This window comes from Stigmatopora argus, chromosome 22, assembly GCF_051989625.1.
Source record: "Stigmatopora argus isolate UIUO_Sarg chromosome 22, RoL_Sarg_1.0, whole genome shotgun sequence".
Lineage (NCBI taxonomy): Eukaryota > Metazoa > Chordata > Actinopteri > Syngnathiformes > Syngnathidae > Stigmatopora > Stigmatopora argus.
Genome location: NC_135408.1, coordinates 9,374,582 through 9,393,712, shown reverse-complemented (window position 1 = coordinate 9,393,712; position 19,131 = coordinate 9,374,582). Strand labels below are relative to the sequence as shown.

The window sequence follows — 19,131 nt, the reverse complement described above, 5'->3', positions numbered from 1 at the left end:
CTAAATAATATTTCAATTGGGTTCTGATATCTGAAAAGCTCCAGTTTTTGTATTTAATCACTAAATGCTGCTAGGAAGTGGATTTTACCCCATTTTAGTGCAATTTTTGCCATTTCGCCATTGACATCCATCGCTGTCTTTCCCGGGAAAATCTCCCCCCGGCCCGGTTGTAATGTCTGAAAAGCTCCAGTATTTGCATTTAATCATTAAATGCTGCTAGGATGTGGATTTTACCAGTTGAAGGCGCTACAAGAAAATGCACGGACCGCCACTGTGATAATGTGTTGCTTGTACAGGATGAAAAAGAGCATTTTTCATTCATTCAATTCCTGAAGCTACTCGCTTAGAAAACTGACACGTTGTTTACTTCGCAGTCTTATTTTAAGACTTCAAGCGCTGTATTGTTTTCAGTCTAATCTGTAATTAGGAAATGATGAGGCCTGAATGCTCTCATCGTGTACAAACAGATGTCCTCTTGTTGGTCTCTTTGTGTCAAGGTGCCCTTGTCTCACACACTCCAAGCCCAGTAGCTGATGCGTTACCCTGATGTGAACATTAGGCGCGAGACGTGGTGTTAATCTAGCAACACATTCAGCCCACATCCACAAATAAAGGTCAAAAGAATCATGGGAATGGCTGCCAGTGGCGCCAGTGGCGTCCCGGCTCTTTACCAACACTGCCAAGTAGCCACAACCTGCTCATTAAATCGTCTTGTCTGTCTAATTCCATTGCGAAACACTGGGAAAATGGGAAAGACATGTTTTGGGTATGGGTGTGAGTGGGCATGGTTGCCCGTCTCCTTGTGCCCAATTAGTTTTTTGTAAAAAAAAATACCACAAATGCAGAAAAACTGACAAGCTCATAAAAATATTGGCTTTCTATTAATATGGAAACAAAAATGGCTATATTTTGGAGTACCGATATCAAGTTTAAAATCGTCGAAAACTGCACATACTCTCGCAAGACAAACAAACCACCCCAATGAGAGCACACTTCATTTTTTTAATCTATTTCTTCTGTTCCTTTCCTAGTTTCTTAACTCGATCTCACACGAACGTTAGCATCGGCACATAAAGCAGCCCTAACCCTTCAATGAAATGTTGAATAATGCATACCCGGCCGGGTAGGAACGGAACCACATTGTGTTTGCGTGCGAGTGTGTGACTGGCCTGACAAGGTCTGGCCAGCCGGTACGGACACGGCGACTAGAATACGGGATGTAGCGGAGATGGGGGGAGCGAGAAGTGGAGATTAATCACCTGACAAGTGGATGGAGCGGCCGTTTTGGCCTTCGGGGCAGGATGCAGATGGGATGTGACATCCGCAAGCATTTGGCCCACACAGGCGCAAACCTCACACTGGCTCTTGCCGAGCATTCATGGGGTAGATTGTTCGTACAAGGCTTGGCCCGTGGTAACTTTGTGACTTGAATTGTACGATATTTTGTGGCCAACGTAGTGACTACTGCCAAAAGTAACGTGTGAATAAGACTGCACAATTTTTACTAAGCAAAAAATGAAGATAGTTATCTTACAGTCCAAAGTAGGGGGCGGGGTTAAAAAAAACTTTATCTACTGTATTTTGATTTTGTTTTGTACAAATAATAGTGGCCCTTTTTAGTCAACTAGTATAAAAATTGGTTTGTAATTTCACTAACGGAGTTAAAAAAAATTGCTTCAAAAAATAATTCAACTTGTCCAAAAAGTAACTAACACAAGCAATAATGCATTTGGACAGTGATCCTTCAATGCCAAAGTTCAAATGAATTGGACGTTTATCGCTGTCCATGGTACTGAAATGTGATCCTTTGCTGCCAACTCTCTGAGTTCCTATGGATTAGACGTCTCTTCACATTACTGGTCACGAACCAGATAGAAAAATCCTGCTAAAGTGCCGACTGAATTACAGGCTGGTGTTGCAAGACGATCCCACATTTAGTCAATTTGTCTAAATTCCTGTCGGAGATATGATTGCAAAGTGGAAGCCTTTCAGAGACGCTTTAACTCAGCCATGGACGACGTGTCTTCAACATTTGGTTGCTTATTCTGGTCAAACACACGACGTACCAATGCTTCCAGGTTGATACAATTGCTCCCTTTATAGGTTCCTTATAAATGCTGAGACAGATGTCCAAATGTCCATCTGGCGACTGCGAGCACCACCTGCACGCCGTTGGACTGTGAAGCAAATCATTTTAAAAAAAAATTGGATCATGATAGTTTCTTCCAGAACTGAGACGAGAGCAAAAATGATTCAAGTTAACCTTTTGTATCTCTTTGCCTCCTTTATTCCAATCAAACCTTACAGTGCAACCAACTAAACTGAACCACTTGATAGAAATCTGACTCCAGATCAGTCAACATCAACCAACAGAGAAACAGAAAACAAACCAAAAAAACCCTTTGATTATGTTTTTATCCATGAGTGAGAAAGTTGGATTTAAAAAAGAATAATCTGTACCAGGGAGACGCGCCCGCTGCTCCTTCTTCCCCCCCTCGCCTCCTTTATTATAGATCACAAAGGTGGATCTGGCTACAGTAGATGAGAGGATCATATTGCCGTCTTGAAATGAACGGGATCCCTCCTGGCCCGGTTTAATGATGACAACCTCCGTGATTGATTCAGATCTCATAATGGGCTGCTCTTGCGTACTCAAAAGAGCGAAACCTCGGGCAAAGTTCCTCTCCTCTCTCCAAACGAGTACTAACGACACCAGCACTGATACTTGAATGTCACCCCACGACTCCTTCTACTTGCCTTTAAAGTCGCTTTTAATCAGAAAGCAAAGACAAATAAGGACGTATTAGGGCGAGATGGGAAAGAAAAGACGCACATTTGCTGGTGACTTCAAATGCGTGTTTGGCTTCCAAACAATCGGCGCAGCAGGACTGGTTGGAAACCTCACATCTGCTTACATCAAACATTCTCAACCCAAAGGAGGCGAGAAGGAGCGAGTGGAGGGGGAGTGGGAGTTTTGATGAGCATGTCAAAGGAAGCTGGTGAAGATGCGAAAAAGAGGGCTTGGCTTTTGCTTTGTCCTCCTTTATATTGGCGTTACAACCCGACAGCAGCAACTACTTGATGTTCACTTAATTTTGTTGGAAGTAATCAAACTGCAATAATGAGAAGCATCAAGGCATTATTCTTTTTTATCGCTCTATATATTCGCCCTAATGATTGAACATCAAAAAGAGCAGGCGATAAATTACATGTTGGCTGTAAATGACTATTTGCAAATGCTCTTGGAAGATTTTGATCAAAGAGTCACATTACTGTCATATTTTTCTTTTTGTTAGCCGAATGGTTGGGTTTTAGCGCAGCCTGTGACAGATCGCTACGAAATGGGGAAAAATGGGATTTAAAAGTGGGAATTGTTCTGGTGAAACTAAACCAATTTGAAAAATGTGCTTTCTGGCATAATTTTTGGAGTTTTGAGGTTAGAAATCTGATAAGAATTGGAAAAGTACTCAAATTGTCTTCCTTTTAAGTGAGTAGAATAAAAGTGTTTTGGGCTGGTTCACAAAGGAGGGATTTTTTTTTTTAAAAACCCCACATTTAGAACAAAATTCTGTTGATTAATCGTATCATAGATTATCATAGATTGATTTCCTGACCGATCAATAATTGTCGTATCGCCATAGTTATTACCCTGCACCTTTTAACACACATCATATTGTATTGTGAGGCTTTCCTTAAGCACACCTAATCGGCAATATAATTCAAAACCAGGCAAAATTGGGCTATGTGTAACATTTTGCCATTGTTTCCATTGACTCTGCTTTAAAAAAAAACTCGATTTTAGCACACAAACCTGCAAGTGAAACTTTCTGAGATAGGTTTAGTCATAACCTCAACTAGCAACTTTAGGGCGCCGTATCCCATTTTCATCGAGCGAGACGAGCGTCTGCTTTTGGTGGAACTGCTGACAAATTTAATCACCCCGAATGCAGTGCGGCAAAGGAGGCTTATGAATTACTAATAGCCAAAAGCGGATTCGCAAGCATTTAAAATATAAGCGAGCGTTAGCGGATGGAATTTGCCGATTTTCACTTTTTGGACGCGGGTGTTTAGCCGGTGAAATTACGGAATTACAATCTTGCGGCCACACGTCAGGAAGTGAAGCGCCTCGATGAAGGCTGCCCTTTGAGTCCCTCTCACTCTCAAGAGCTGACACGGTGTGCTGTTAAATGTATGCATGATGTGCACCAGCACCGAGCCTGAGTGCACATTTTATAATTCATGCATCGTGTGCCACAGCAAGTTCCAAACGCTATATGTGCTTCCTTCAACTCTGCTTCATTTCATCAGCGAGTCGGGCCCGTCCGCGTTACCCACAATGCAGCAAAGTCCCTGACCCCAGCCGAGTGCGCGTCAAACATGTACGGCAACCAATTTGACTTTGACTTCATTGATTTTAGCGGTGAAATACATCTACTATTTGCGCTATGCATCTTTCTCCAAAAATTCAAAGGGAAAGTGGATGATAGGAACCAAATGGTGTTACCAGCCTGAGTTCATAGTTGCATCATTTTGATGAAGTAGCCTGTTCCACCCTGTAAGGTGCAGTCGTTGCATGTTAAAGAGAATGATGTACTAAGTGAACCTATGAACATGCTGATCACTTTTATTTTGACATTACGCTAGTGGTACTCGGACGTTTCGTCGAAAGACGTTTGGTCGACCGGACGTTTGGTCGACCGGACGTTTGGTCGACCGGACGTTTGGTCGCCGGGTTCGCGAGTCCCGAGGTTTGAGTCACGGGACTTTCATTTGTTTAACCCTAACCCTATTCACTCAATGTTAAATAATAGTCATTAAATCCCTATTTACCCAATGTGAAAATCTATCAATTGCATGCGAACCCGTTCTACCAGACGTCCGTTCTACCAAACGTCCGGTCGACCAAACGTCCGGTCGACCAAACGTCCGGTTAGGCCACTAATAAAGACACTTAAAATTAGGGGGTGACCAATCATTAGCCTTCGCCGAGTCTATTTCCATCAACGGCACTGAAAAATGAGGAGGACCGTGTCCTCAATGTAAACAGTTCATTTTTTAAGGATATCTGGTCTGTTTATCACCGTCACTGGCAGCCGAAGATTTATCTTCCAAGACGTGAAATGTCCCCGCTGTTTCAACTCTGTGCCAAAAAATGCGAGAAAACACTTGTAGAAGAAGGCTTCCAAATATTATCCCAACTAACCTCTACTTATCCAACAAAAGACGGTCCAAGTCGACGGATGCCGCAAAGTTAAAATCCAGCAACATATCCGTTTATAGAACTGTGAAAGTAGAGACACGAAGGTTTTTGTTTTTTTCTGAAGCCACACAGCTCATTCTGGGATTTGACAGAGGAGTCATGCTTGGGAGCATGGCTGCATCCCGGGAGCTTTTGGGTTTGATCTTACAGTATTCGTGAGATGAGAAAAAATTGGAGCAGCGTGACGAGGCCAACCTACAGTCATTAGTCTAGCATAGGGGTGGGCAAACCGGTCCTTGAGAGCCACTGTGGGTTCAGGTTTTTGTTCCACAGACAGTTGAACCGACAAGGTTTCTGCTGAAACAAGAAGCACCTGACGGCAATCCCATTGGTGGAAAGCTTTCCTCTTATACGTTGGAATGAAAACCTGCACCCACTGCGGCCATTTGTGGAATAGTTTGCCCACCCCAGGTCTAACCGGCATTTTATTGCCCCTCCACGGTGCCTTACACCGTGACGAAGCGTGGATATGATTAAAGTAGTAAATTGTTGACCATGTCATTCTCGGGTTTTCAATTCGGAACCAAGAAGCCACGTGAGCGGCTGATATTCAACAAACCAAGTAAGCTATCATTTATCTGCTAAAAGAAGGAGAAGGGCTCCCGGTTAAATCAATACATAAACCACCCTCGGCATCTACAGTGAAGGCAGCAGAAGTGACAGGCTGCTTAACAAATGGAAGGTAGGCTGCCAAAGCTCGCTGACTCGGCAACCATTCGTGAAAAAAGCGCAATTCAGTTGCCCTTGTCCCGCCTCTCACTCCCAACCAGAAAAGACAGTATTAATGTGTCTACCGGAGAAGGGAGAGTCCCCAATTTCATGTCAAAGCAAATCAAAACAAAAGAAATTTGTATCGAATTTGGTCTCGAGAAGGGATCTGATCCAATAATTAAACGACGAGGAAAACATGTCCACCGAGTGTGGCTACATCTCTTTAGAAACTAAGGACATTGTAAAATTCAATGATTTTAGGGCAATTTTAAGGGTGCGGCTTATACGCCAGGGCGGCTTATATGCGAGTAAATACGGTATGTCAAAAGCAGCTTCTCCAGCAATCTGCAACTCTTTCTGCATTTGGAAAATTTAGTAGATGCAAGTCAAGGTAAACCGACAAGTAACACGAAAAAATGTCCTAACATATACAAGACTGAGAGCACAGCCATAAATGTGATGGTCTCATAAAGCTCAAGCTTTATGCTTTGTCATGCGTCGTATCCTCACCAGTAGCAGAATGATGTGCGGCCATGCTCAAAATCAACCATGTGAAAAACAACTGGATGGAAGGAATGGTAGTAAAACACGGCTTCTGTCCTGCCACCGGCTCTCCTCCCTCTATGTCGTCAACTCGGGCTTGGGATACGGATCAGCGAGTAAGACGGAGATGTGACCGCTGGGCCTAATGCTAGCGGTGAAATTCATATGGTCATATCAAAAGAAACATATGGTCCATTATTTCCATAAACAAACTTGTACCTGCAAAGTACATTTTGTCCATCATACATCACCAACTTTGCACCGACTTGCTACATTAATGGGATTCCATATACATAACATAGTGCTATCTCAAAAAGTCCCTATCTCCGCGCAACTAGTTAGCCACCTGGTTTTAACTGCCAACCATACATGAGTAATCCATGCAATACAAGTGCAAATTGCAAAACATAATCCACACAGAACACAGGCGACACTAATCGCTCCAATATTAATTTGTATATTATCAAAAGGTATAATGTAAATGTTGTATACAGCTGTCAAAACCACTAATTATGAATACTATTTGTAATTATCAGATATATGCTTCAACAAATGATTAAAAAACATACCCTGGCATATTAATATTTTGATGTGGGCCATATTGTGATAAGATTTTTTCCAGTTTAAAACACTAGTTCGAACCACAATGTGACAGAATATAGCTTTTTTTTAAAGATCTGAGTTGCAATACTGAAAAACGAAAGTTGAAAAGCTTACAAAGTTAGCCTCTTGCTGTTTTTCTCCTCTCCTGCTCAGCCACGGCTTCCTGCGACCCCGCTAATTACAAAATCAATAGTGCCGTGGGCAGACATTAAGCACATTGATATCTGTTTTGATCATCCGCTCAGTGGGAAGGTGTCTGTTTTCATTGTGGCGAGACAGGTGACAGTTCAAAGAATGTCGCCACCGTAGCAGAATGAGGCCACCGCTAAGGAAATATCTGTCTTTGTCTCCTACATGCTGGGTTTAGGGACTCCTCAAGGAGAAAAGAGAATGCAACATGTGCACTCCACCCCTTAACATGATTTCCCACTGGCAGGTACTCTTTAATACAAATGGCTTTCAACACAGTGGCCCCCCCCAAGAGAGTTAATGGCTTCAGGGAGATGTCTTACAGTAAATTTAAGATGCGAAAAGTCCAATAGCTTCACTTTTGCTGCTGTATTTATCAATATTTGATACAAGGTCATGTGACTCCCGCGTCAAACTCCACCTCTGTGTATAAAGTTACCATTTTTCTTGATATAGGAATGTCTGTTGTTCTGCAGTACACAATCCATCACTTTCTGATCAGCTGGAGGACATGCCTGCATTTTAATGTACTCATTATTTTAGGGCATTTTCAGCCATTGGCAACAATGAACATTGGCTGTCAGCCCTCCCAATCCAAATGGATTGGACGTCTCGTAGTGACAAATTAACTTCAATGTCAATGGCAGCCCAATGATTTAAAATGGCAACATGTCCAATAGAGCTTGTAGAATTAAACCATCCGGAGATGAGCGAATGCGATAATAGAGTATAGACTTACAAGAAAGGAACAGCTTTTTTTGATTAACGTTGCGAAATAAGGCCAAGAAAAAAAGAAAAAACAGGCAGATAAAGTAATCATAAGTGAAATTCATTAAATGACTTTGCTCCCCTCTTACGAGTTTTTCTGCTTCACTGAGTGGTGAAATGACATTCCCAGGGCTTGGCAGGCTTCTTGTAGCAAGAGCCATTTTCCAAACACTACGTGTCTATTACTAGCGTGGTAAAGCACGAGTCCCTTTCTTTCAATTTCGCCGGCCTGAGTTTATTAACAAAAATAAATAAATTAAAATAAACATTCAAACTACATATTCTCATCTAAAGTGTAAATCAATTTGGGCAAAATCCCACTGGGTGTACAACAGGTTTTTTTTTACCTATGATGCATTCTCCTCTGTGTAAAAATACTCGCACTGCAGTCACCCAAGATGCTGCTTATTAATATCTCCCTTTCAAATGCTAATACATATTCATGCATAAATCATAGCTCCGGAGGTGACTCGTATGCATTTTTCTGCTTCTGTACTTGGAAGACTTTTGCAAAGGAGTTCAAACAGTCACCCTATTGTTGACAGCTACTGGGAACACAAACATTCATCTCCAAGCATGTTAGCATTATTACCCCATGTACCTGTTAATTCAATTATGTGTGGGGCTGAGCTAGATACATTTAGAAATGAGTTTTTTTATTACTTTGGAACGACAATATTTCTATAAAAGAGAATTATATTATACAATGGCAGGGATAAAAGAGCCTTCACATTCAGTCTTCTTTGTTTAAATGAATTAGACTCTTGAATTTTAAAATAAATATTTATATATATGTACTATATTTAAATGAACATTTTATTTGTTCATAATAATAACAAATGATATAATGTTTTAAAAAAGGCGGACTAATAATAAATATTATTATACATTTAAGTGGACGTCACATTTTGGGTAATGTATCTTAACCTTGTGGTCCAAATAACTCAAAATCTGATGTCGATGTATAGGGACATAAGGTGTTTATGAGACTAAATTTAAGTTTGTTTATTTTTTTTATTACCAAAAAGTAGTTGCTTGACCTACAAACGCCAAGACACATTTAGCCGGTTCGAACCCAGTGACAGTGAGACATGCCTTCTCATCCACAACTCCACCGTACTTCCCTCCAAAACAAATATATAAACGACTAAACACTTTAAAAAAATGAATTGAATATAATACAATAGACGCAGCCAGGTGATAATGTGCGAGTGGGACTCACCTGCCACGAGCTGGACGGGATCTCTGCAAATCTGCCCATCCCTCCAAAGGTGTAGCAGCGGTACATGTGGTCCAGAGACTCGGAGCAATGCCACAGCAAGCCGAAGCTCACCGAGTCCTTGGGATGATGAAGATGCTGATGCTGATGCTGATGCGGATGCTGATGCTGATGCTGGTGATGACTGGTCCTAGTCTGCTCCTTAACAATCCACGCAGGAGAGATGAAACTAAAACTGCACACGGCAACTAGGGCGGAGGAGAGGAGCACCCAGAAGCATCCCACGCAGCTGAACATGGTGGTGGCAACGTGGGGCGCAAAGCCCGTACACACACTGGCTCCTCCACACTCGGCTTCCTCCTCTTCTTCTTTCTTCGCCCGTGCCAGGAGGAGCAAATTCATTTGGAGCTTACATACATACACACACGCGCACACACGCACACACGGACACACACCCAAAGTCTACCTGTGGCCCTTCGCACTGTATCTGGTAGACATCTTCGATCTACGGGGTCTGACGTGGATGTCCCGCGGTGTTTTCAAGTTATTTTGTGTCCAGCTAAGGAGATCCGGCCGGCCGATCGGCACGCCGCTTCCCCAAAATGTTTGTCACACCCACAAGTGGGCGCGTGGCTGCGATGGCTCCGCACAGAACAAGAAAAGAGCGATCTTTTTCCGATTAAAAGCGAATCAATGGCAAGAACGTCCGTGCGTCTCCGGATCCTTTCCTGGGGTTTTCTGTCTCCTCCGTCCGTCCGCCCGGCGTGGACAGCTGAACTGTGTACACTTGGCGTTAATTGCAGGCTACGCCCGGATGGCGTCAAGTCAACGTGTTCAAAAAACTACGTTTCCGGGAGGTGTTTTCAAAATAAAAAGATGTCATCTACAACCGGAAAATAGTACTGCTGGGTGTCCTGCTACAAATGCATTTTCCCAGGGAATCTCAATGGGGTAAACAGTGCCCTCGTGTGGACAATATGGAGATGGCACATTTCTAACTTAAAAACAGGCGTCAGCTGCAGCTGTTTTTAAGAGTTGAGTATGGTATAAAAATTCACAACCCATCAAAAGCTAGAATTTTAAATGTAAAAGTAAATTGACTTTTTGATCCCTTCGTATAGATATAAGAAATTAGTTAGTACCTAAAACATGTGTCATGTGTAGTAAAATAAATAAAAAAAGCAGAGGCATTTTTATAGCATATGTATTTAAATCAAACACAATTTAAATAAATTTCGATTAGGTGCACATACATATCGGAAAAATTTGTGGTACATGGTACCAAAACTCCTGCTCGGATCTTTTCCACACCTCAGTAAAGGCTCAAAATGAAAACAAAAAAACTGGTTAATTCATCGAGCACTTGTCCAGTTGTCTCTGAGATGCATCCAAAACAACACACACAAACAAAAAAGAAAAACTATGGTCACATTTAAAAAAAAAAAGTACTAACAATCATATATGGGATGAACCGGTCTACATTATACTTATGTATAGATATACTGTATACACATTGTAAAATATGGAGTTTTCCATCACAACTGGAGCAATGCAATTCAGTAAGGAGCTCTTTTATTCTACGCTCTGTAAAAGTGCCGAGAAGTCTCACACAAGAGGCATCAGATCTTCCTTTATCTCATTGTCATTTGCAGATAATCTACAAATAAATCTCCATAATCGCCAAAGCATTTGACATAATACATTTTAGGAAGGGAAGGCTTAAAGAAGCATGTGCATATGAAAAAGAGGCTAACGCTCCAAACAGAGGATTTGGCTATGTTGTTGAGCAAGAATATTTTCTAAAAACAAGGAATGGTCCTTTAAAAGCAAACATGAGGAGGAGTGTCGTGAAGAAAACGAGCACAATTCAGTCCGTGTGACATCCCCGGAGGTCGGAGATGAGACAATACAATTAAGAGTGGGCAACAGTTGGCTTTCCGTCTTGACCGACATATGCTTTTTTTGTGCAAGGTTGCCCTAAGAAGCACAAGGCATTTTAAGAGACTTCGTGCCATGTGATGAAAAAGGCCTGGCCTTCACTTCAACTGAACAAGATAGGTCTTCGTAGTCATGTGGAGTTGGAACAATGAGGTACAGTACTTTTAGCTTGTTGCAGGGCGTCCCATTAGTAGGGAGAGAGAGAAGAGGGGGGTCATCTCAGGTCATAACTGCAATGAAAAGAAACCAATGAAAAGTCGATACGTGTGTGTGCATGTGTGAGTGTGTGTAAAAGATACCTTGGTAGACTTGCCAGGACTGTCGTGGTTTGACTGCACAACATCGTTGACAATCATCTTAGCAATCTGCCAGGCCATTTCCTCCTGAGCCTTCAATTAAGAATTAAAGCACGTTAGATGTCATTCTATTTTTCTGTCTTACTAAATGCCATTGTTGAGAACATGGTAAGGCAGGAGAAATGTTTAACCTCATTTGAGTTGCCTTGGACCCATTTCTTCATGGCCTGAGAAAACATGAACCCTAAAAAAAATGATATATATATAAATATCTTTCTCTTAGAACTGTTAGTGTTTACTACAAGTAAGAAGCTTTGAGCAGATTTCATACCTTTAGATTTCTTAACATCTGGTTCTGGTTCTGCCTCCCTGATGAACTGGCCCAACTCATTCACCCTGCCAAAAGTCATGCGTCTACAGAAAAGGGATAAATTGCACTCCATTTAAAAAAAACATGTATAAAATAATATAATAAGAATAATCTAATAGACTCACCCAGCATATGGCCTCTGGTACAAAGATTCAGGGTCCAGACTAGCGACGTCCACCGTTATGGCCTCGTCGAAGTTTTTCAAAATCTTGATCGCTGCCTTTTTGCTAGAAGACTGCCGCGGGGGATAACCACCACACGAATAACGTACATCAGTGCTTTACAAAGTAATCTTTCAAGACATGAACTCATTGGCTAACAACCCCATCGGCCATCCATGGCCGAAAATGTCAGTGAAACCCGACCATTGGCAGTGAACGCGTTAAAAAAAATTGAGTAAAAGTCATCCAACAGCCCCCGCTTGCATCGTTCCTCCAGGACACGAATGAAGGTTAGGTCAGGTCACCTGGGATAGAGAAGCTTCGCCGCCGCTTGAACTTGAGCGCTCGTTCTCCGCCGACCCGCCCTGACCCGGCGTGTTGACATTCACAAAGTCGTCCGCCCGCACCGAATTGAGGAGGTCACTCAGGTATTTGTAGTAAAGGTTACTAGACAGGAAGCCTGGCATATACACCTGAACGCAAGCACAGCGGGCGGTAATGTGCAAAGGGGAGCCTTTTTGGAAAGGTGGCAACTTTTCTTCTTTACCTTCTCCATGGTGGTCCACGCTTGTCTTAGAGGAGTTGTGAAACACTCGGGTAGAGGGCCTCCCTCTCGGCAGATGTTGGACTCGATCTCCATGCGTACCGAATCGCCGAATCCCAAAGGGTTTGTAGCTTGGAGTGAGAAATACCTAAGAAATGGAGAAAATCATTCAAAAGAATATTGAGGAAATTGCTTTAATTTAACCCCAACTTGACCAAACTTGCACCTACTTGTCGTAAAGGATCATGGCGTCATTTTGGGCTTCCTGGCCATCATACTGGCCCTTCTTGGCTGCCAGCTGGTTTTGAAAGTTGTCCGCCGCAAGCCAGAACTGCAGTACATTCATGGCCTCTTCCTTTTCCATGTACTTCAAATTTAGAGGGGGAAAAAAACTGAATTGTTTGCTAGCACTGTGTGTGGTTTCTTTTTCTTGTTGATTTTCCATGTATTAAATACAAAGATTACATCATCCTTTTGTATAAGCAGACCCTATTTTAGTCAGCTTCCAGAATCAATCACTCACCACTAGACACACTGACATTTTTCTTTTACAAAAATAAGTGCAACCAGACCAGGAAGTGATGAAATGCATTGCAAGAGCAAATCTCTTTTCATAAAGATGCGCGTCCATAAAGCAAAAAAAATCAGTGTGATGAATACACAGAGATGTTGTGAGGCTGTAAACTTGAACGTGAGGAACAATGGTTCTATTTAATTTATGAAATGTTTTGCTAACATCTGGGTCAACTTACCTCGGAAAAGTAGAAGAGAGCTGACTCGCAGAACATAATGTCAGACAGGAACACCGAGCCACTCGTCAACACTTCAATCTGGTATTTACAGAAATGGTGACTCCGCAGGAATTCCATGAAGTACCTAGGAATGCATTTCACAGTAAAACTTTAAACAAGAATCATACGTCAAACAGTAACCAGAGCTGTGTGACTATTAACACGAGCAGAATCTTACTGTTGCTCCAAGATGGTGAAGACGACGGACTGTGCAAAGACAAAGCAGTTTGGGTCCACCATGCCATCTTCTCCGCAAATCTTGGCTAATCACAGAAAGAGCAGGACCACATTAAAAAATATTATTTCCATGTTAATCATCTCATAAGTCTACCTTACCAACGATATCATTTCGAGTCGGTTCCGTGATGGGAATGGGCCTCACAGCATCGGGAGAGACGTACTTGGTAAAGATGGTCACCGCGTCTTTTTCGATACCTAAACCAAGACACCCCTAAATTAAAATAGCTATACATGAACTGATGATCTTACTATTAAGTTGGGTTCCATTTTCTAATGTGACTCAAAAGTATCCAACTCAAGACTCAGGGGGGGCGGTCCCAAATCATGTTCACTGACTGAGGATATTTACTGTTATTTTTTTACAGGGTTTTGTAAACACTAGCTTTTGTTACACCAATAAACGGTCCTACTTTTCATGAGTTGGTTGGAGAGATCTCGCAGGGTGTTGTTCGGCTGCGCTTTGGAAGGCGTCCCCGTCCTGGAGGGGTTCTGGCGGTCGGCTGTTTTGAGCCGTGGCGTTCCGGGACTCGAGCCCACTTGGGCGTAGGTGGTTTCCAATTGCATGGGCTGTCCTGGAACTCCTGTACTGCTCCAATCCAGGGCCATTAAATTGTGGAGGGGGAGCTCCGGCACCACCTTGGATCCATCTACGCCGCCCGTGACGGGTTCGGCCAACGAGCTGTGTTTGACCGAGTTGAGGCTGTGCGCTCGCACCCGTGACCAGCTAGCGGATCGGAAATTCTCGGCCTCCAGCCAGAATCGAACCAAGTGATCGGTACCCTGACGCTCCATAAAGCGCACGTAATGGGGGATGGCCACGTGGTCCCGGAGCACTTGGTCCACTGTTTTGGAGAGCCGAGAGCGGGTCTCCTGGGGATGATAGTTCACGCTGGAATGACCTGTCATGCACACACACACATAAAAAGGGAGTGAAGATTATATTAAGATAAATAAATAACTAAAAAATGTAGCTCCGATGTTTCAAAACAGCTGCAGGGAAATTTTAGTTGCATCTTAATACATTAAAATAGCACAGAAAGAGTCATTATTTCAGCTCGTGGATATAAAATGCTGTTACATGACTACATAAATTCAATATAAACATTATATTTATTGATTGCATTTATATCTAGATTGTGTGCATTTCTTTACTTGTTAAACTTTAAAGTTGGTTAGCTAAAAGCAGAGTAGTCACAAGATTATTATTATGCCTGAATTATTACGCTCAATATTTCATACAATCATTTATTCAACGCCACAACTTGTATTTAGCCAGTGATTAGGAAAGGAACTAATCCACTTAGCAACACATTTTTCAGTTTGAAACATTGGGGGCAGTTAAAAGAGAATTATAAAGAAGCATGCATTTCCTACATTTGTCCGTCTTATATTTAAGACGAATATGTAAAGACTTTTTGGACTAAAGATGGTGACTTCTCGTCCAGCCTGGTTCGTATCCGAAGATGTAATTTTCTTCCTCAGTTCAAATGGACTGGATGTCTACTAGTGACAAACTCATTTCAATCCAGAAATAGCCTAACTTACCCAAGTTGTGAATGACTAAAGACAGCACAAACAGTAACTTGCATTCCTAAGGAATGAACTCACAAAAATGTGCCTGAGGACTAGAAAGCAGATTCGAGGCCATGATTCTACCAAGTGATCATCACGTCAAAACGACAGGAAATCCTACTTAAATGGTACTAGTCGCAGATCCCGTTTTGACGTTGAGTGCTAATTTAGGCGACGTACCAAGATCCCCGAAGTGCGCAGCTTCCATGTGGCTGGGCTGTTTCTTGAGGGTGGCCGTGCGACCGCGGGCGAAGGAGTCCATGTTGGCGGAGATAGCGCTGAGGGCCACGTGGCTGGGCCCGCTGGCGTCCTGTTTGGCATGGTTGTTCTTCAGTGGCGGCGATGGTGAGTGCGGGCTGACTCCACCTTTCAATTGGAATTTCATGGAAGAATAGTTCAAGTCAAAATAGCAAAAAAAAAATGTACATGCATGAAGCTATTGGCTGCCATTGTCGGCGCTAGACGTCCAATCCATTATGGATGATCAAAAGTCCCTTCAGTTTAAATAAATTGGATGTCTATTGTTTTAATGGCAGGCATTGAGATATTCATTTTGACTTGTACTGCTGTCATCTATCATTACTAAATGCGTGATTTCAGACCACCATGTCAACTCCCGAACTCCCATATGGCACATTAAAATTATTCCATTCTCTGTATCCAATAGGCTGAATAGGACATGTCAAAAGTGAATAAATAAATATGAAAATGAGACACTGAAACAATAAACTCACCTCTGACTTTAGTGTCGATCGCTCTCTCTGGTTCTTTACTTTTAGCTGCAGGGACAAAAATAAAAACAGTAGTGTGAAAAGAAGAGCAGTTCCATTCACGTCAGCAAAGCAGGGCATTCCACTATAAATCTTGGCGTCATCAGAAAGTCACAAAATAGATAACTTGACCCAAGTCACCCAATTCCAACAGGAAAGTAAAAAAAGGAATGTAAGCAAACCACTTAGTGTGCTGCAATAAAAACAAAGACGCTGTCCTTGAACGTGAAAGGCCTCTCAGTCCTGTTCACTCTACTGGCCTCTCCAACGTCAACATTGAGAGGCAGACATGGTGGCAACCGAGTGACAACATGTCTTTAGAATAAGTGGAAAGGGGGGAATAAAAATCCCCAAGGGGGTCTTCCGGAAGATGTTCTTTACAGGACCTGACAGGATTTGGGGGATTTTGAACAAAATCTCTACTATTAGTAAGAGAAGAGGGGGTGATCTAGTGTATTTTGTGACCAATGAATTTTCCAATACAGACATTTTTCTTGCACATAGAAGAAAGCCTAAACTTCCTAAAGACAGAAATGTCTTTACATTTCCTTCCTATGTTAGACCTGCCGAGTCAGCTGTTTCAAACCCCCGCATTCCGCCAATGGGGAAATCATAAATGACCTTTCACCACTGTAGAATTATTTTATGAATAAACACACACTCTGTTAACTCTGAATATTACCCATGTGGATACGATCACGCATTTTTTTCCTCACTTTTTTTAATTCCATGGTGGCCCTTATGAGTAGCTCCGTGAATCAAGAGTCAATGAATGATGGAGAGGCTATGGGGAAGCCTTTTGACACTACTACGTAAACAGCAATGCTTATATCCGTCGATCGGAGAAGCTACTGGGTCGACAAAATTATGGATTATATTTTAAAATGCCGTCAGTGAAAATCCACGCTGTTTTTTGTTGTTGTTTTTGCTGGAAGCTAGCTATAGTTGACGTTGCAGCTGAGAGGGAGCTTTCTCACCTTTCCGCTTGAAAAACGACATGACGGGTTTACTTAGGTTTCCTCAGCTCACTGACACCATCGCGCGGGTTGGCAAGTCCCTTATTTCACATCTATCCGGACTGCACACCCCACACATGAAAACTGATGGTGAGTGTTCACCCAGTGAAGGCTGTCAAATTCCAATTTTCGCCAAATCCAGTCAGATCAGCAGCCATGTTGTCAATACGCGACCAACTTCCGGGTGTTTTGCACAGGAGCATTGTGGGAAATGTAGTTACAGGGGAGTTAACGTAAGGACGCATGGCAATGCATGTAGGTTGGAAAGTAATAACTAATAACTACACCCGTCAAGACAAATAAAAACTACTGTATTTGGTTTCAAGTCTTTTTATTCACTTAGACCATATCTAGAGAACTAAAGTTTTCTTTTGGATCTTTTGCCATTATGTAGCCATTTATATTTATTCATATACCACCAGTGAATTATTGCTTTCTCCATCAACAGATTTTTTTTTTAATTGCACATCTTCCCAGTTCAAATAGGTTGCAAATCTACTCGTGACAAGCCTATTTAAATTCACAGAAGAATGATTAAAAAACATTGCAATGGCCCTAAAAGACTTCTTTAACAAAAAATGTTTGAAAAGAGATTGAGTTTAATGAGGCAAACTCCATTCTTCCGTTGCTTTAGCTAAGCGAGATAAAATGTTAAGTTAAAAAGCAACATTTCATACAGAACAAGTACATAAAAATTAAAAAAAAGCGGTTACTACACAGGAGTTCCATTGAAGGACCCGGCAATATTAAGTAGCTGAGCTCCCATCTCAGCTCGCTGTCCGCTGGGGAGGAACTCGGCTGATAGTTCTCTGTACGTGCTACAAACTCGGCGCTCCTGAATGTCCTTCCGGAGAATGCCGTGTTTCCAGCGATGCCGGGCCTCCCCGAACAACACCACTAAGGACCTGCGCGGCAGCGGCACTGCGACGTTGACTTCCCCTGAGAGTCCGAGCTGGGGTAGACCCCGCTCCAGTGACATGTTGAGCGTGGTGTCGGACAACATGTTGACGGTAACTAGGCGTTCCCCCCACAGCCAGGAGTCGTCCAGGTGAGGGTCAATGGCTGAGCCTCTTTGAGGATTGTAGTCAAGATTGCACTGCTCCACAGGCTGGAAGCTGGCCAGACTTTCCTCTTGTTGCATTCGCAGGACTAGTTTTTTACTCAACGCCGGCAGTCCGCGGAAACCTGCGAGACGCACCTTCTTCTTCTTGAAGTTAACTTTTGGTCCAAAATCCTAGAATTAAAAAGTCAGGTGTTATGTCATTTTTAAGGTAGTAATACCAAAGTAGTACCTTGTGACACAATCCACAACTGTATTAATAGCAGATCCGTGATCCTTGTCATGATCTGTACCTGTTTCTTTCGACCTGACTGGGACGGATTCCAGACGTCCTGGTCCATGCTGCTTATGAACTCCTTCTCCTCCTCCTCTGACAAAAAGTCTTCCCACAGGAACACTCCAGGAAAGGGAAACGACACCGGGACGCCATTTTTGCAAATGGCAAGCTTTCTTTTGGGATCGTAGGTGAAATGATGCACAATCTACATCAATAAAGAAGTAGTTATTTGGTTGTATCAAGACATGAAATTAATATTACATGAATACTTGATCTATTCTACTCTTTTGTTATTGTTATTTATGCAATGGATCGATAATAGCACGTAGCGAGCCACTTGTACATGGAGGGTACAGGTAGGTTGCAATCTACAGCTATATTTTTTGGACGTCAAAATAAACTTATAATAACTTTAAACTTACCTTATTCTCGGACGAATTACTTAGTTTTAACTTTTCACACAGGAGGCAGTGCCTGATACCTTTGCAAGCACAAGAACCAGCAACGCGATCATGTACTGTCATTTTCTCTGCATCTTCTTCTGTTAAAAGTCAGAGAGCGCGTCTCTTGAAATGAATGTAAATACTGCTACCTAGTGGGTGGGTATGGTATACAGTTAGCAAACCTGTTTAAGTAAAATGTGACAAAATATTTATAGGCTAACCACGCTGCGTTTAATTTAATGTCAAAGACACGTAAAAAAATGTTTGTTGGTAGGTGAATGAATTTTTGGAAAAATAAAATAACCCTTACTTTTAAACCACGCCCAGTGGAAATACGTCATGCGTAGTAACCCGGGAAAG

The 19,131-nt window shown here is 42.3% G+C and overlaps 3 protein-coding genes across 5 annotated transcripts in view; all 3 read right to left on the bottom strand.

Moving 5' to 3' along the window:
- The window catches only part of lhfpl7 (LHFPL tetraspan subfamily member 7), a 37,924-nt gene extending 27,817 nt beyond the window's left edge, over nucleotides 1-10,107 (bottom strand). For 2 of the 3 annotated variants that reach the window (XR_013298051.1, XM_077591836.1), the window contains exon 1: nucleotides 9,297-10,107. Coding sequence is in view for 2 of the 3 variants with exons in the window: in XM_077591836.1 (XP_077447962.1) it covers nucleotides 9,297-9,695 (399 nt within the window). In the remaining variant the exon portion in view is untranslated. The remainder of the gene's footprint in view (nucleotides 1-9,296) is intronic. The other variant, XM_077591838.1, reaches the window with a different exon arrangement.
- A 374-nt stretch (nucleotides 10,108-10,481) lies between these two features.
- On the bottom strand, nucleotides 10,482-17,169 carry akap10 (A kinase (PRKA) anchor protein 10). Its single transcript, XM_077593093.1, has 15 exons — nucleotides 16,953-17,169; nucleotides 15,940-15,984; nucleotides 15,386-15,571; nucleotides 14,044-14,532; nucleotides 13,730-13,828; nucleotides 13,572-13,656; nucleotides 13,355-13,478; nucleotides 12,833-12,969; nucleotides 12,606-12,750; nucleotides 12,364-12,531; nucleotides 12,023-12,132; nucleotides 11,859-11,941; nucleotides 11,719-11,771; nucleotides 11,531-11,620; nucleotides 10,482-11,461 (listed from the first exon to the last, which is right to left on the bottom strand). Exons 1-15 carry the CDS (start codon nucleotides 16,972-16,974, stop codon nucleotides 11,456-11,458), a joined length of 1,842 nt encoding a protein of 613 aa, XP_077449219.1. The 5' UTR covers nucleotides 16,975-17,169; the 3' UTR covers nucleotides 10,482-11,455.
- A 401-nt stretch (nucleotides 17,170-17,570) lies between these two features.
- Nucleotides 17,571-18,891, bottom strand: alkbh4 (alkB homolog 4, lysine demthylase). The gene is made up of 3 exons (XM_077592574.1): nucleotides 18,751-18,891; nucleotides 18,345-18,533; nucleotides 17,571-18,225 (listed from the first exon to the last, which is right to left on the bottom strand). Exons 1-3 carry the CDS (start codon nucleotides 18,850-18,852, stop codon nucleotides 17,704-17,706), a joined length of 813 nt encoding a protein of 270 aa, XP_077448700.1. The 5' UTR covers nucleotides 18,853-18,891; the 3' UTR covers nucleotides 17,571-17,703.
- Nucleotides 18,892-19,131: the final 240 nt, after the last annotated feature.

Bases quoted from the DNA above. Each gene is read 5' to 3' on its own strand.
- akap10 (XM_077593093.1), bottom strand. From the start codon at position 16,974: ATGTCGTTTTTCAAGCGGAAAG. The intron at 12,970-13,354 runs GTAAGTTGACCC...CTAAATTTGAAG, and splicing joins CTCTCTTCTACTTTTCCGAG to TACATGGAAAAGGAAGAGGC. The intron at 12,532-12,605 runs GTAAAGAAGAAA...GCTTGCGTTCAG, and splicing joins CGTGGACCACCATGGAGAAG to GTGTATATGCCAGGCTTCCT.
- alkbh4 (XM_077592574.1), bottom strand. From the start codon at position 18,852: ATGACAGTACATGATCGCGTTGCTGGTTCTTGTGCTTGCAAAGGTATC. The intron at 18,534-18,750 runs GTAAGTTTAAAG...TTATTGATGTAG, and splicing joins GTAATTCGTCCGAGAATAAG to ATTGTGCATCATTTCACCTA. The intron at 18,226-18,344 runs GTACAGATCATG...TTTTAATTCTAG, and splicing joins AGTCAGGTCGAAAGAAACAG to GATTTTGGACCAAAAGTTAA.